Genomic DNA, 17725 nt, shown 5'->3' with positions numbered 1-17725 from the left:
CAGTCCTATAGCATGGAAAAAGGCCCTTCAGCCCAACCAGTCCACGCAGCCATACTCCCAAACTAAACTAGCCCCACCTGCCTGCGCTTGGTCCATATCCCTCCAAATCTTTCCTTTTCTTGAATTTATCCAAATGTCTTTCAAGTTTTGTAGCTGTAGCTGAATCCACCACTTTCTCTGGTCGTTCATTCCACACACAAACCACTTTCTGCACAAAATTGTTACCCCCTCACCTCCTTTTTAAACCTTTCTCCTCTCATCTTAAAAATGTGGCCCTCGTTTTGAACTACCCATCCTACGGAAAAGACCCTTGTCAGCTACCTTATCTGTTCCCATCGTGATTTTATAAACCTCAATAAAGTTTTTTTTTCTTTGTTCATTCATGGGATGAGGGCATCGCTGGCCAGGCACCATTTATTGCCCATCCTTAACAGAGTCAACCACATTGCTCTGGGTCTGGAATCTCATGTAGGCCAGACCAGGTAAGGAAGGCAGTTTCCTTTCTGAAAGGACATGAGTGAAGCAGATGGGTTTTTCCAGCAATTGACAATGGGTTCATGGTTATCATTACACTCTTATTTCCAGTTATTTATTAGATTCAAATTACACTATCTGCCATTACGGGATTTGAACCCACGTCCCCAGAACATTTTCTGAGTCTCTGGATTAACAGTCCGTAAATAATATCACTAGGTCATCGTCTCCCCAAGTTACCCTTCAACCTCCTATGCCCCAATGAAAAAAGTCCTAATCTTTCCAGTCTAATTTTATATCTGAAATCCTTAAAACCCAACAACATCTTGTTAAATTAAACAAACCCAAACAATTTAAATTAATGACACTTCCACCTAAAGGTCTAGGCCCAAAACATCAGCCATCCTGCTCCTCCAATGTTGCTTGGCCTGCTGTGTTCATCTAGCTCTACACGTTGTTCTCTAACATCCTGTTAAATCTTTTCTGAATCCACTCCAGCTTAGTAATATTCTCTTTATAACCAAAACTGCTCACAGTGCTCCCGAAGAGGCCTCACCAACGTCCTGTACAACCTCAATGTGATGTCCCAACTCCTACCCTCAAAGGCTGAGCAATGAAGGTAAGTATGCTAAATACCTTCTTAACAACCCTGTCTACGTGTGATGCAAATTTCAGAGAATTATGTACCTAAACCGTTCGGCCTCTCAGTTCCAAAACACTACCCAAAGCCCTACCATTAGTCGCATAGGTCCTGTCTTTGTTTGATTTACCAAAGTGCAATATCTCACATTTATCCAAATTAAACACCACCTGACACTCCTCGACTCATTGACCCACTTGATCAAAATCTCTTTGTAATCTTAGATAACCTTCTTCACTGTCCACTATGCAACAAATTTTGGTGTCATCTGCAAGCTTACGAATGATGCCTCCTGTAATCTTATCCAAATTTCTATAAATGACAAACAAAAGTGGACTCAGTACTGATCCCTGTGGAACACCACTGGTCATAGGCCTCCAGCCCGAAAAAACAACCTCCATCACCACTCTGCATCTCCTACAAACACACCAATTTAGTATCCAAATGGCAAGCCTACCCTGAATCTTCGCTGTCTGTGATTGATTATGGATGGTTGAGATTGTGGAACATGAAGGTACAAGTGTTTTTACTTCTTTCCCACCAAACTCACTGATCAGCTGGAAATCTCCAAGGGTCATTGAACAATAGGTCTAATGTTACACGTCTAACATTCATATATCTTAATGCACTCCCAAAAACTACAGAGGGTCCTGATTTGTGAACGTCCAATTTATTAACATTTGCGCTTGTGAACACGATCCCACACAGAAGTATTCTTTTAAAGACCTGACATACAAACTTTGTACTCACAGCTACTTTACATTGTCCTGCGATAACGGGAACTACGGACGCTGGAGAATCCGGGATAACAAAGTGTGGAGCTGGGTGAACACAGCAGGCCCAGCAGCATCTCAGGAGCACAAGTACTTTGTTATCTTACATTGTCCAGCATTGTTTTCTAAGTTGCGTACAACTTGTTGTGTGAATAAATTCCAGGACAAAACTGTTCACAACCCAGGCACTGCCTGCAATGTAAAAATGTAATTGAAGTGCCAGAAATAAGAATTGTAACATTTAACGATATTTATAAAATATTTGATATGAAACTCTTCTAAAAGTTTAATTTCTGCCATAAAGGGTCATGTGCAAGTAGCAGCCCAATGTATTCTGGTATTGTGGACTTCATGCTTGGAACTGAATGTAACACTATCAGGCTTGAGGCATTTTAAGCTTATCCACAGGATGTGCAGTACTCTGTGAGAAAAGCAAGTATTTGCCAGGTCAAAGTAGCATTTATAAATGTATATCAAATTAGAACTTAACACTATTCCAAGATGTGTGAGATATTAAAGTGTTACATAATGTTAACTATCAGTATATAGTTCACATCAGCGTAGGACTGTTTTAAAAAAAACTGTTGAACACATTTTTTCCACAAATTGAACAAGCTGCATTTTACCTTGCTTCCTATTCATCTATTAGGCAGCATAACTATCTACAGGGTGTAGTTTAAAATATAACAGTAACGAGGTCAGATTTAACCTGATTGAAGTTGTTTTTTCGTTCCACATATATTTATTTCTTCTAATGTACAATAGAATGACAGCATGATTGCCGCTGTCCTTACCTTTGAGCTTACTGCAACTGCATAAGCAAATAATCTGAGGGATGTGTACCCTTCAGAAGGAAGTAGGTTCCTGCTGCGCAGTGGTGTTCTTGGGACAGAACTTACCCTAGGTCACATTGAAATAGAGCTGATGCTGATATAAGCCGATCTCAGCTTATCTGAACCCACAGGATACCTAGCACTGATAATTCATTCCATGTTGAAACAATTGTTTATAATTTCATTTTAAAAGCAAAATGGCATTTGGAGCTTGTGATTTTATTGAAGATGTATATGTAATGGGTTGAGAAGCAAGTGAAGGCTGAATGTACATTTACATCTGATGATTAGTTCTAATGAAGAAACTTCCAATGAGTCAGGGGATAGGTCACCTGGCTCTCTTTTTGATTAGGCTTTGATGCAGAGACTCCAAAGAAAGAGAAAATGAAACCACAGGCTTACAGCGTCTCAGAGGATGTGAATTTTATGTAATTGTCTCTAAAACTGATGCGCTGAAATGATGTAATGCCAGCAACATCAGAGGAAACATGCAAACGACATATTGAAGCCAGGAAAGGGTTAATTCTGGAGTCTTTAAGATGCTGTATACCTCTCCGTTTCTCTGCAGAGCAGCAGTTCGGTTGTAGGCTTTCAGTACCAGTGCTGTTAAGTGTAATTACGTTCGAGCAGGGCCCACTATCTCTCATCAGAGGGAGCTGTTGAGGCAGCAGCTGTGTGAAAAATCCTACAGTGAACGTTCGAGCCATGTCACTCACTCTCAATTCGTTTGGACATGACTGGTTGCATCTCTTCTAGGAGCTTGTTGGCATTCTGTAGTGTAGATGTTGGATGTTGAAGGACATTGTAAAGAAAGGGCCTGGATCGGTACTGACTTGCAAGCTATCCTCAGTGCCTGTGAGAGCTTGTGCTTCTGTCTGAGTGCTGGGAGAGGCAGACAATTCTTGGCTGGTGTGTGTGCAGCAAGCTCAAGGTTGTATATGGATAGGAGCTCTCTGCTTCAGCTCATACAGGAGCAGGTCAGTATGTCTTTAGTACCGTATGACACTTGGATCATCTCATTCCAGAGTTCTCATCTTTCATTACCCTGAATACATCTCATGTTGGTAAATCACAAGCCACATCCACACTGTTTTTTTTTACAATTTATCTGTCTGGTTAAATAATTAGCTAATATCAGTGCTGTGCAAATGCTGGAGCTGAAGGAGAGAATGATAAAATGCAGGAAAGCCAAATGTTTCCCAGTAAGTCAGATGAGTAAGAGGGTAACCAACTAGCAGACTAACAGCACTTCACTCAGAATGGGAAAGAATTTAAAATATCGATCGGAAGTCCTGAATTTGAAAATAAGAACAGGAGGAGCACTAAAATAAAATGAGGGAGAAAGAGCCCCAGATATACAGAATTAACGTAACTAATGAAGGGTATGGGATATAACAATTAAGAACAGAATAGAATGGAAAAGATTTAAAAGAGAAAACAAAACAGGGAATACAGTGCAGCAACAGTCGTAGAAAAAATTTAGGTTAGAAGAGCAGTCAACTGCAGATACTCAGCAAGACTAGGATGTAGAGTCACAAACTCTTAATACCATTTTTTTACACTTATGCGATTGTAAAGTAACTTCTATATTAACTACTAGAGACAGTTTTCTGAGAATTGAAGAGAAACCTCTTCTGTGTATAACCATGGTGCCCATTTCTATTACTACAGCTCTGTTAACTCTAATTCCCCATAACATGCCTGTGCTTTTGCCTTGATGTTATCTTACAATCTGTCCAGTATTATACATTCCTGTTCCATATTACATTTGAAAAGAAGGTCATGCTAATTATTATTTAATTAGACATACTGGGCACAAATCAACCTAAAAAAGCCATTAGTAAAATTACGTAATGAATCAGTGTTGGTAATATTAAGAACCATTAATACAGTAACTGCTGACAAAAATGAGCAATCTTCCAGGAAATGTTATGCTTCAAAAATTATTTCTTGAGATTGATTGTTTCAAAGAAATTTGTAACATATGAATTCTGGTTAATTTAAACACTTGTGCTATAACTGGATCTGTTTTGAATGCTTGATTATGCACCATACATTTCTCACAAGATATTAATGTGTGAAATATGACTGACATGTTCTGGACTGATATTTTTCAAAAGTTGTTACATAGGTAGGTAATTGAGGGATGTTTTTGTGCTCCAATCAGACATAGCAGTTAATAGCTATGCCTCAATCAGGAATTTCGTATTATAGGAATGAGTGAAAAGCCATTTGGCCGATTGTTTTTCTATGGAATGGGAATAAATGAAAAGTGATTTGGTTAATTGGATTTCTACATAATGGGAGTGAATGAGCTTTGATTTAGTCCAAAGAAATTCGATGCAGTGTGAGTGTATGGGAAACAGTTTGGTCTACTGAAATCTTATAGAATGAAAATGTTGGGAAGTGACTTGGTTCATTGTAATTCAGCATTATAGAAATCAGAAGAAAGTGATCTTGAAACTTTTTTGACTGTCGTATGTTTACTTTTGGGACATGGACATTACTTGGTACAGCCAGCACTTTGAATTGCCTTTGAGAAGGTGGTGGTAATCACCTTCATGAACCTCTATTGTCCACATGGTGACAGTATTATGTCAATGTTGTTAGCTACTGACTTTCAGGATTTTGAGCTTGTGACAATTATGGATTATGTCAAGGAAGGGATCATAGAAAGAGGCCCTTTGGTCCAACAAGTCCAAACTGAACCTCAGAGCATCCCACCCAGACCTGCCCTGCTATAATCCACCTCACCTACACCTCCCTGAAAACTACGGGCAACTTAGCATGGCCAATCCACCCAACCTGCACATCCTTGGACTATGGGAGGAAACCCATGCAGACATGGGGAGAATGTGCAAACTCTACACAGACAGTCAGAATTGAGCCCACATCCCGGGCACTGTGAGGTAACAGTGCTAACCACTGAGCCACAGATAGTGTGTGAGTGAGTTGGAGAGACCCTTGGAAGTGACGATGTTTCCCCTGCACCTTCTACCCATGATCTTATGGTGAATAAGCTCCTTATTGTTTGGAAGTGAATTGTAATTAGAAATTTGGCAGTTTTTTTTCTGTTATTCAACCCCAAATATATGTTAGGATCTTAACATGTCAAAATATTCTTACTATTTAAAAATGACCAATATGGTTATATTTTGTTATACAATATTTTCCTCTGTGCCACTTTAAAATGCTGGCATTATAAGGGCAGCATGATAGCTCAGTGCTTAGCATTGCTTCCTGATAGTGCCAAGGACCTGGGTTCGATTCCACCCTCGGGCAACTGTTTGCATGGAGTTTGCACATTCTCCCCGCGTTTGTGTGGGTTTCCTCCAGGTGCTCTGGTTTCCTCCCACAGTCCAAAGATGTATCGGTTAGGTGGAATGGCCATGGGAAATTGCCTATAGCGCTTATATGTGTAGGTTAGGTGAATTAGCCATGGGAAATGAAAGGTTAATGGAATGGTTCTGGGTGGGATTTTTTCAGAGGGTCAACGTGGACTGGATGGATTGAATGGCCTGCTTCCACATGTAAGGATTCTATGATTATGTCTGCCGGGCTTTTCCATATAGTTCTGGGCTATGTGACCCACCAAAGACACATTTAATGCAGAGCTGTCAGCATTGGGTCAATCCTAAATATGGGTTTGTAACCACATACCAAGGGCAAAGTTATAACTTCAATTAAATAAAGTGATATAGAGTTTCCTCTGCATTTGTTGATGTCCATTTTGAGCATAAACAAATTAAGTATCATGAATAGATTGCTAAATTTTGGGCATAAGTAAGATATTCCTGTAAACAAAATTAGCTCAGTATTCCTGAATCTTGTGCATGGATCCATTGAACCTGAGTGGATCTCTGCCTACAGAACTGGACTTAACCTTGACTCTGAACTGCAAGTGTTCCCTCATTGTGTTTGATTGCTGGTTGTTTAACACAGCCCAAATTTACAGGTGCAGCAGGATATAAACATTTTAATAGCAACTTTTGATCGTTTTTAAATAAATTACCGGAACTAAGACCTTCTGTCTATACTATGTGCTTCTTTAAAAGCATTTTTCTACAAAAATGTTACATCAAAAATTAAAATTCGACTTCAGTTAATATGCTTAATGTGCATGAATGATTGTTCAATGAACTGTAATTCAAAACAGAAATATACTGTTGCGCATTTGCTTTTTACTTTGGCTCTTGATGTTTTCACTGATTTCTATGTGTGTGCATTTTTGCACCCAAATATGAGTCTGGGTGCACTCTAATGACTGGGGAAGATTCTTGAGCATTTGTTGATAATTGAGTGTATCTTGAGGCAAATCTCAGGTGAAGCTTTCGAGTTGTATCCACAGCGTATGGTCTAGGCCAATAAATGTCTTTTCAGGGGCAGAAACAGAAGTTGCTGGAAAAGCTCAGCAGGTCTGGCAGATCAGAGGAAAGGTTACCGGACCCAAAACGTTAACTCTGACTTTTTTTTCACAGATGCTGCCACGCCTGCTGAGCTTTTCCAGCAACTTTCAATTCTGCCCCTGATTTACAATATCCAATTTTATTAAGTGCGTTGGGGTGGGACGGTGGCTCAGTGGTTAGCACTGCAGCCTCATAGTACCAGGGACCCAGGTTCGATTCCACCCTCGGGCGACTGTCTGTGTGGAGTTTGCATGTTCTCCCCGTGTCTGTGTGGGTTTCCTCCGGGTGCTCTGGTTTGCTCCCACAGCCCAAAGATGTGCAGGCTAGGTGGATTGGCCATGCTAAATTGTCCGTAGTGTTCAGGGATGTGTAGATTAGATGGGTTTTAGGGGGATGGGTCTGGGTGTGCTGTTTTGAGGTTCATTGGAGACTTGTTGGGCTGAAGGGCTTGTTATCCTCACTGTAGGGATTCTATGATTCTTAGCTGTCTGAGGCTGGATTTTGTGATGATGCACAGTGGCCCCAGTGATGAGCCAGATAATTCCACCCCATTGTTTTGGGTCAGTCCTGTTAATGGTTATCTTTCAGTGGATGAGCTACCCTCTGAGCTTTAGTCCCTTTAATATATGAAAGGCTACCTGTAAAAGCATCTGGACTAGTTGGAGGACCCTGCATCATCAACAGCAGCAAAAAGAGCGGTAGACGTTGCTAGCACAGCATCCAGTTGAAGAACCCCAGTAACGGATGTCACCCTCTTAGAAAGGCACATGGGGTCAGACATTGCCAGGGTGAGTCATACAGGCCCAGGTGAGGGAAGGACGATGAAAGGAAGGGGATGGTGTCTCATCACTATCAACGTGTCCTGAGAACACCCGATTCAATGGGCCAACACCCAATCCAGCTCTAAAGGAGGCAACTAATAGCCACCAGGTTGTTACCCCAAAGTGGTAGCAGCCATATGGCATGCTGCCTTCATTGGCCAGAGCATGGAATACAAGATTTAACAAATCATGTTGCAGCGAGATAAAACCCTTGTTAGGCCACATTTGGAGAAGTGTGTGCAGTGGTGGTCGCCACATTACCAGAAGGACTTGGAAGCTTTGGAGATAGTGCAAAAAACGTTCATCAGGATGTTGCCTGGCCTCGAGGGCTTTGGTTATGAGGAAAGACTAGGATTGTTTTCATTGGAAAGACAGCAGCTGAGTGGAGACCTGATGGAGGACTACAAAATTATGAGAGGCGTAGATGGGGGTGGATAGTCAGAGGCTTTTCCCCAGGGTTGAAGTTTTGGTTACAAGGGGATACAGGGTCAAGGTCAGAGGGGAAAGTTTAAGAGAGATGGATGAGGAATGTTTTTCACGCAGAGAGTGGTAGGACCCTAGAACACACTGCCAGAGGAGGTGGTAGAAGCAGGCATGCTGGCAACATTTAAGAGGCATCTGGATGGTTACATGAATAGGGAGGAAATAGAAGGTTGAGGACTGAATAAGGGGAGAAGGTTTGTTTTTCAGTTTAGTCAGGGCATGATGATCGGCACCGGCTTTCAGGTCTGAAGGGCCTGTTCCTGCGCTGTACTGCTCTTTTGTTCTTTTGTTGTTTTAAGTCCAACTTTGCAGTGCTGCAATGCCAGCAACGGCAGGATATAGCCCTTAATCGGCTTCAGGGTGAGAGTGTTTTCCTCCAAGTTTCATGCCCACTGGAAGAATGCCATGGCAATGGGAAGGTGACAGGCATTCCACTTGCAAAGTACTCTACAAGAAATAATCAATGTTGAACTGGAGTGTAGAGTCTCAGGCACAATGGCTACCTTTGTATATGCTAAAAAAAAATTGGAAAGAAAGAAGAAAAAAGGCTGCAAAGCTGAACAATAAAAGACACAGGAGTATTTCAATTGACTTGGAAATCAGACAGAAGGTGGAAAGTTAAATTTTATCAACACAAATGTGTAACAAATAGTGGTGAACATGGACTATCAAGTTTTAACTTCCCTCATTTGATTGTTAAACCTGAGGCTTTATATGGACTAAAAATTGTTTTAAAAATAGGGCAAGTACTGACCAAGTATAGCTGCCATGATCACCTAGCGCAGGTTGATTCAAGTACAGGAGACCAGTGTGAAATAAATGAAGCCATCTGCACTGAAATTATAGTTTCATATAATAACATCAAAACAGGCAACTAAGTCAATATCAAGAAATTTGAATTCCCTGTCTTAATTTACAATTATATGATAACTCAACAAACTAGACACGAAAGAGTGCCTGTGAAATATTTGACTTGGAGAGACAATGGGGACAGATTCAAGAATCCACAAATTAATCCTGTTTCAAAAGCTGTTTCTGAGCAGCAGCAGTGAGAAGGAAGTGGATTTGTAAGTAAGACCTAGAAGACATTCTCTCTCTCCCTGCCTGTTTTCCCCAGCATCAGGAAAACGGCACCCTGTGAAAAAGCAAGCTGGGTGAGCAGCCATTCTAAAAGATCCCAAGGTATCTACAGACTTTACCTCTGCTGTGGATATGAACTAATGTTTAATCAACTATGGTCTTTGATTAAAAATTCAACGTCTCAAGCACTGAATAGACTTCTAAACTGCGTAGCCTTTATTCCTCCTGTCTTTACCAGACAGTGATAATGCGAACTACAGATGCTGGAGAATCCAAGATAACAAAATGTAGAGCTGGATGAACTCAGCAGGCCAAGCAGCATCTCAGGAGTGACCATTTTAAACTTATCACCTGTATTTGTGCATGTGTTTGATGCCACATGTTTATTATTTTTTACATGGTTAGTAGATAATAAAATTCATCTTTGACTCAAGAAAACCTTATAATTGGCATCTGCATTTTTACTGAGTTAAGAGACCATGGGGCACAGGTTCAAAGTTCCTTGAAAGTGGAGTCACAGGTACACAGGATAGTGAAGAAGGTATTTGGTACGCTTGCCTTTATTTGTCAGGGCATTGAGTGTAAGAGTTGGGAGGTCATGTTGCGGCTGCACAGGACATTGGTTAGGGCCACTTTTGGTATACTGCGCACAATTCTCCTTGCTATAGGAAGGATGTTGTGAAACTTGAAAGGATTCAGAAAAGATTTACAAGGATGTTGCCAGGGTTGGAGGGTGTGAGCTACAGGGAGAGGCTGGATAGGCTGGGGCTACTTTCCCCTGGACCGTCGGAGGCTGAGGGGTGACCTTATAGAGGTTTATAAAATCATGAGGGGCTTGGATAGGGTGAATAGCCACAGTCTTTTTCCCAGAATTGGAAATCCAAAATTAGAGGGGCATAGGTTTAAGATGAGAGGGCAGAGATATAAAAGGGACATAAGGGACAACTTTTTCACGCAGAGGGTGGTGCGTGTGTGGAATGAGCTGCCAGGGGACGTGGTGGAGGCTGGCACAGTTACAATATTTTAAAAGGCATCTGGATGGGTACATGAATATGCAGGTTTAGAGGGATATGGACCAAATGCTGGCAAATGGGACTAAATTAATTTAGGATATCTGTTCAGCGTGTATGTGTTGGATCGAATGATTTGTTTCCATTCTGTACAGCTCTATGGCTCTATAACTGCATTTTAATTGATACTGCATCATAAAAAGAATTAAAATATATTTTGCAACTAAGCAAAAGGGTTAGTCAAGAACAGATGAGCGGAATCACATTTTCTCATGTGATTGTAACAAATGCAAACTGCATTGAGGACAAAAAATTCCAAAGGTGCTGTAAAAAAGATGAAAGGAAATGATGTGTATGAAACGTGAAAGAGATGATTTTGGCCTGGATGATACAACCTGAAACTATTGAAACAATGGCCAGTGGCAGTGTGAGAAGAATTGCAGAAATACTAATAAAGAAAATGCTAAAAGCACTTAGCAGGCCTGGCAGTACCTGAGAAGAAAGAAACAGAATTAACATTTCACTTGGTGATCACTTGTCAGATTTGCAAAAACAATTGGTATATATTGAAGAGTGAACATTACGCCTAATTAATGATGAAATTACGCTACATTTAAAATTATTGATGAAAAGACATTTGCAGTACGTGTATTGTTCTGGCCACTGCAGCATAGAAAGGGCATTGTTCTTGAAAGGATACAAATCAAAGCAACCAGAATGATTGAAAGAATGAATTATGGTGGGCTTATTACAACAACCACTTTGGTCACGCTCTTGTTGGGAAAGGAATGGGTGAAAAATGTTACGATTGCTGTTTCTGCAATTCGAAAGTGAGTAGACAGGATGGATTATGACAAGTCAAAATGTTTTGGGTGTCCTTGCCCGACAGTATTGGTCAAAAATTGCAACCAGTCATGGTGACCAGCTTGATTTTAGAAGAGGTTAACAGCTGGATATCCAAAACACTTGGCTGAATTTGGCACTGGGCCTAATTTTAATACTGACATTAGGTTCCTAACATAAAACGTCGATTAGGAAGGAAGAGGCCGGAAACTTTACTGTGTGGGCTTCAATTAGTTATTTTTAATCAACACATTCAGACATGTTATGTAAAGGTAGAAGGTAAAATTGTCACAGTCTTATTGTACCACATTGCTGCTCTCTCCTTCGAGAGAGATGGTTGGTGCTGGTTCAACCAGAGGGTTACCATATCTCAGGAAGGGGAGACGTTGAGAGGGAAGGTCCTTCATGGTAACCTCAGCTGGAATTGAACCCATGCTGGAGGCATCGTAAACCAGCTGTCCTGTCAACTGAGCAAACTCACCCCCTTTCCACATAACACAGTGCCATTTGAGCCCAGGCCTTCTGGACCTTCTGAAGGTGCAGATCTGATTAGTTTTCTGTTGGAAAAATAATTTTAGCCACAGTTGCCCCGCCTACATGATTTGACTCCTGTTGTAACTTACCTTTGCTGTTGGCTGCAGTTGTCAGTGCTCAATGTGGGGAAACTTATTAACAGGAATATTCTATGAGCATTGCTTCTCTGCTGCTGATAAGAAGTCAAAATCTGCTCCATCATTTAAGTGAGAGAATGGTAAAGATTGGAAGCAAACAGCTTTGATCAATTCAAATGTAAATCAGGTATATTTCATAAGTAATATTTTGCGATCAGGTGTATGAGTAATTTGAGAAATGCCAGTTCTTCTTTTTTGTTTGCAGAACGTGAGTATCACTGGCTAAGCCAGCATTTATCACTGTTGTTGAGTTGCCTTCTAAGAAGGTGGTGGCGAGCTGCCTTTTTGAATTGCACCAGCCCATGAGGTGTTGGGGGACCCACGATATTGTTAGGGCAGGAGCTCTCAATTTCGATCCAGCAACGCTAAAGGAGTAAACATATATTTTTAAGTCAGGATGAGGAAAATTTATAGGTGGTGACATTTTCATATATATGCTGTCCTTGTCCGACTAGGATGTAATAGTCATGAATTTGGAAAGTGCCATGGAAGGAGCCTGGGTGAGTTGCTGCATTACATCTTTTAGACTAAGCTTACCCAATCTTTCTATCACTGAGAGTCAACCTATTGCATATTTGATTCTGGTGAATTAATTGATAGAGTTCGATTGCAATAATTAGCTAATAACTACAATATTGTTGCTTCATGTGCCAGTAAGAACTTTGGTCTGAATTTCGCCTCAGTTAGCAGTTCAAATGTTGCTTACCAACAAAAGGAGGATTAGGAATGTTGAACAAAAGCATGGTAGAGGATGTAGTCTTTACGGGAGAAAAGGAATGTGAAAAGCCTGTAGTTACTTAGGGAGGAAATTCTGATCTAGATCCACTCAAGGTGCAACCACTAAAGGTAGAGGAAAAGGAGGAGAGCAATGCATGTCTCAAAGATTAAGCACATGAGTTCATTGAAAGTTAACAGGTCTGGGGGTCACTGGAAACCACTGAGTATGAGACAATAGCAAACAGGACTTCATACAGGTAAATGCAGTGATTGTAAGAGGTCAGCCAGGTGGACCACATAGAATATGAATTCACTGATTGGGGATGTTAATTTGGCCCAATCAGCAGGCCCAGGCTGACAGATAGAAACAGGAGGGTCAGAGGTTCTGTTCACTCTGAGAGCTGGCTATGAGGGAGCTGGATCAGTGTCTAGGACTCTCCACATGTAAATAAAGGGTGTCTTGGTTATGGGATACCTACCTCTGTGGAGTTACTTCAGAAAGGATTCAGGCTGAACTGAAGTTTACTGACCACAGTGTATTATAAAGCAGAATGGAACATTAAATAAAGTGGAGTGAATGGAGACAAACTGTTGCTGCGCTTAACAAGATCAAGAACCAGAGGGCAGACATTTAATGTGATTTGCAAAAGAAGCAAATGTGATGTGAGATAAACCTTTTGCACACAACATGTAGTTAGGATATGGGCCTGTTTGTGAATGGAGGCTGGTACAGTTGAGGTATTCAAGGGAATATCGGAATGTTGGGTGGCGTGGTGGCTCAGCGGTTAGCACTGCTGCCTCACAGTGCCAGGAATCCAGGTTTGAATCCAGCCTTAGGAGACTGTGTGGAGTTTGCATGGGCTGTCTGGGTGGGTTTCTTCTGGGTGCTCCAGTTTCCTCCCAAAGTCCAAAGATGTGCAGTTTAGGTGGATTGGCCATGGCAAATTGCCCATAGCGTCCAGGGATGCGTAGGCTAGGTGGATTAGCCATGGGAAATGCAGGGTTATGGGATAGGTTAGGATAGGTGGATCTGAGTTTGATGATCTTCAGAAAATTGGTGTGGACTCAATGGGCCGAATGTCCTGCTTCCACATTGCAAGGATTCTGTGATTATTTGAAAGGACATAATGTGCAAGGGTATGGGATGAAGCAGAACATTGGCAGTAGGCGATGGTGCTCATTTGAAGAGCCAATGTGGACACAATAGGCCTAATGGCTTCCTTCAGCATTGTAATGCTTCCGTGACTCAGTGACGTCATCTTCTGCCCAACCCTGACCTGTCCCCCATATCACAGTGGGAAGTTCATCAGTCAGCCTGCACACCCTGAGGCTCTTTGAGGTTCTCGGATGGCAATTAGTGACCATTTAAGGACCTCATTTCACCTCCAGTGCCATATTACATGCATGAGGGAAAGTGGAGAAAGGTGACCTCTCAATTGGGGCTACAATTGGGTACACCCCTCAAGATTGTACTCAACTTTATGCCTCCCCTCAGCCTCTAAAACTTGACCTCCTTCCCCCCCCGCCCCTCCCAATCCGTCCCTGACTAAATGCCCAGTTTCAGCTTCAAGTCTTGTAACCCTGGTTGAAATCTTGTTGGGGCTTGAGAGAGTCTCAACTACTAGTTGGAGAGTTTGAGCTGAATCTGACCATATTTTGTTAAAGTGACATTTTTGTTGGGTTTGACGGCTGGTTTCTGCCTGTGAAGGCTAACGAGTTTTCTTGCACTTTCATCCCAAATTTGCCTTAGTAACTACCTACCACACCCCTATAGTGCCTGATCCTACCCTGATTCTCCCACTCGCTACAGCTAGAAACACTCACCACTGTTGGGATCTCTGATGCCAGTGCCATTTTTAAAAGGCCATTGTGAGCCCGGTCAACCACAGTCAGTCTGGACCTGCCCTGCATAGTTTGGAACGTTTACCCTGGATGTGGCAAAGAAGCAATAATTGGTGTCTTGCTGTCCCATCAGGGACCTAGAAGTCAAGGTGGACATGATGCATTTTCTCCTGAACAGGCAGAGGAGACCATGACACCAGACCCTCTCAGCCTAACCTGAGGTTGAACCTCTCCACCTCTGGTCCTCAAGACTGTAACAAATAGGAACAGGAGTAGGCCATTTGGCCCATTGAGCCTGCTCCTCTATTCAATAGAATCATGGCTGATTGACATTCCTCAAGTCCAGTTCTCCTGCCCTTTCCTTGTAACACTGGATTCTCCAACTGATCAAGAATCTATCTGTCTCAGCCGTAAGTATACACAGGGACTCTGCCCCCACAGCTCTCTGTGGCAAAGAGTTCCAAAGACTTGCAACCCTCCAAGAGAAGAAATTTCTCCTCATCTCAGTCTTAAATTGACGGCCTTTAATTCTGAGGCTATGCACTCTCGTCCTAGACTCTCCCATGAGGGGAAACATTCTGTCAACATTTACTCTGTCAGGCCTCTTAAGAATGCAATAAGTTTTGTCCATGTTCCCACCAACTACAGGGTGCTGACCTCGGTGATACATCACGAGTGGCTGCGTGATAATGTATCTGGTAGATCATTTTGTCCTACTTCTGAGAGCTGGACAATACACACAGCTTCAGACAGAGGAGGCATGGCAGGCCCAGAAGAGGGTGCATTTTACCTCCATTTCTGATTCCCTGAACATCCAAGCCCAACCCATCAGTGCTGTGATACCTTGCCAGCGCCCCCTAATGAAAAGACTAATTACAGAAGCGAGAAACATAGATATAATTCTCAGCAAGCTCCTCAGGCATTTTTTTTTATAAAATCAGATTGTCATTAAAGTATTCTAAATAATTTTGTAAGTTAACTTCTTCCTATCCACCAGATAACCTAAATACTGATGAAGGGTCTAGGCCCGAAACGCCAGCTTTCTTGCTCCTCTGATGCTGCTTGGCCTTCTGTGTTCATCCAGCCCCACACACGTTATCACGGATGAGATCATTATGTTTTATAAAAGATGGATTCTAATCCTTTTTTCCAAGTTATGCTCCAGGAGGGCACCTCTCACTTAATCCTGCCTTTAGTTAGCTTGAATAGCAAAGGCAAACCTCCAACTGGTGGAATCTATGGGCAGGAATTCCCTTTAGCTTTGTGCTGAAAGTCATTGTCAGGGGTAGATTCGGAGATTGCACCCTTGGCCAAAAGGATTGGGATGATTCTTAACAATGTGACATCTTTGAAAAAGCCTGCTTTCATAATATTGTGGTGATGGAATCGGACTCTGATCAGGCTCCAATTTCTCCTTTGATTGAATGAATTTGGAACAAAAATTGGATTGGTTCTGCTCTTAGCAAAACTGGGCTTTTGTAGGTGAGCAGTGAAGCTGATGATTGTGACCTGAAAGTATGTTGGATTTCACTAACAAGAAGGAATAGGTAGAGGATCATAAAGATTAGCTTCTTATAAGCTCCTTGCATGAAACTGTAGTCACATGTGTGTGATGTACCTGTATGTGAACATGCAGCCTATGACAGTGCTGCCCAGCGGAGAAGGTGGAAACTTACCTGTGTCAAACAAGAAGAGCAATTGTACGTGGTACAGATGGGTTGTATGTGGTACACAGACTAAAGTTGGCTTTTCCAGAGATTGAATGTTACCTGCGTCTGCCCCATGTATTTTTGGCAGGGGGAGGCCTGTAAACTTGGTCACCATCCACTCCCGACCTCAGCTCCAGAGAACTGAGGGTGAGTGGGCACCGTATTCAGAAGTCGGCCATCATATATGTCAATCGAACATGTTAAACATTCAATATCAAGCAATATTACCCCAACTCACGTCGTAACATAGTTGGCAGCATCTGTAAGGAGAAAGCAGAGTTAACGAGTCACGTCCAGTGACTCTTCGTCAGATCTGGCCTGATCAGTCTCTCCAGCAATTTCTGTCTTTGTTTCAGATCTCCAGAATCTGCAGTACTTTATTCTGATACGATTGGCCTGGACAGGTGGTTGAGAGTGGGCAGACTGTTTTCTTTATAAAGGTGTTAAAGCGTAGGGCGTGCTATCTTTAACAGGTGTTTTGCCTACTGGGGACAACACCCTTACCGAACTCACTTCCTCCCTATTCTTCAAAGCCTGCCCCCTCTTGCCTCAACCCCGACCCTGCCCAACCTCCCCCTGGGATGCACCAGGCCTCCATCTTGCAGGTTTTTATATATTCACTTGTGGGATGTGGGCATCGCTGGCTGGGCCAGCATTTATTGCCCGTCCCTACTTGCCCTTGAGAAGGTGGTGGCGAGCTGCCTTCTTAAACCATTGCAGCCCACCTGATGTGGATTAACATGCAATATCATTAGGGAGGGAATTCCAGAATGTTGACCCAATGACAGGGAAGGAACGGTGATGTATTTCCGAATCAGGATGGTGAGTGGCTTGAAGGGGAAGTTGAAAGTGGTGGTGTTCCCAAGTATCTGCTGTTGTTATCCTTCTAGACGGAAGTGGTCATGAGTTCAGAAAGTACTGTCTGACGGAATGTGTGAGTGTCTGCACTGCATCTTGTAGATAGTACACACTGCTGCTCCTGAGTGTCGGTGCTGGAGGGAGTGGATGTTTGTAAATGTGAAACCACGACTGAGTTCCGGTGCCACTGGGAACCTTTGGATTGAATTGTTAGCCAATCAGATCGGTTGACAGTTTCAGAGGGTGGGACCCGCTTGCCCTGGGAAGGGACAGAATTCTAACCGTTCGCCACATCGGCCTGACCCATAGCAGTTTGTGGCAGGCTTGTCTCTGGTGTCTCCACCAAGCTGCCTTCGAGAGCGAGAGGCAAGGGGTCTGGCCCCCTCCCACACTGTAATTTTCCACCTTATTAAAAATCGAGTTTAAACCTATTTTTCAAATTTTTTCTTGTGATGGGTAATGCTTGGATTTAACATCTATATCCCAAACTTCATCTATAATGGTGTCAATTGAATGGTTAGAATTATGGTGTGTAATAATTACACATTACAGTACTGTTTTCTAT

At 42.3% G+C, this 17725-nt stretch overlaps 1 protein-coding gene across 3 annotated transcripts in view; it reads left to right on the top strand.

Moving 5' to 3' along the window:
- Positions 1-3087: 3087 nt before the first annotated feature.
- Positions 3088-17725, top strand: part of rhbdl1 (rhomboid, veinlet-like 1 (Drosophila)) — a 239275-nt gene continuing 224637 nt past the window's right edge. For all 3 annotated transcript variants that reach the window (XM_048551678.2, XM_048551681.2, XM_048551679.2), the window contains exon 1: positions 3088-3697. In XM_048551678.2, the coding sequence (XP_048407635.1) occupies positions 3503-3697 (195 nt within the window). In that variant the 5' untranslated portion in view covers positions 3088-3502. The remainder of the gene's footprint in view (positions 3698-17725) is intronic.

This window comes from Stegostoma tigrinum, chromosome 23 (genome assembly GCF_030684315.1).
Source record: "Stegostoma tigrinum isolate sSteTig4 chromosome 23, sSteTig4.hap1, whole genome shotgun sequence".
Lineage (NCBI taxonomy): Eukaryota > Metazoa > Chordata > Chondrichthyes > Orectolobiformes > Stegostomatidae > Stegostoma > Stegostoma tigrinum.
This window is presented reverse-complemented; position numbering and strand designations above follow the sequence as displayed.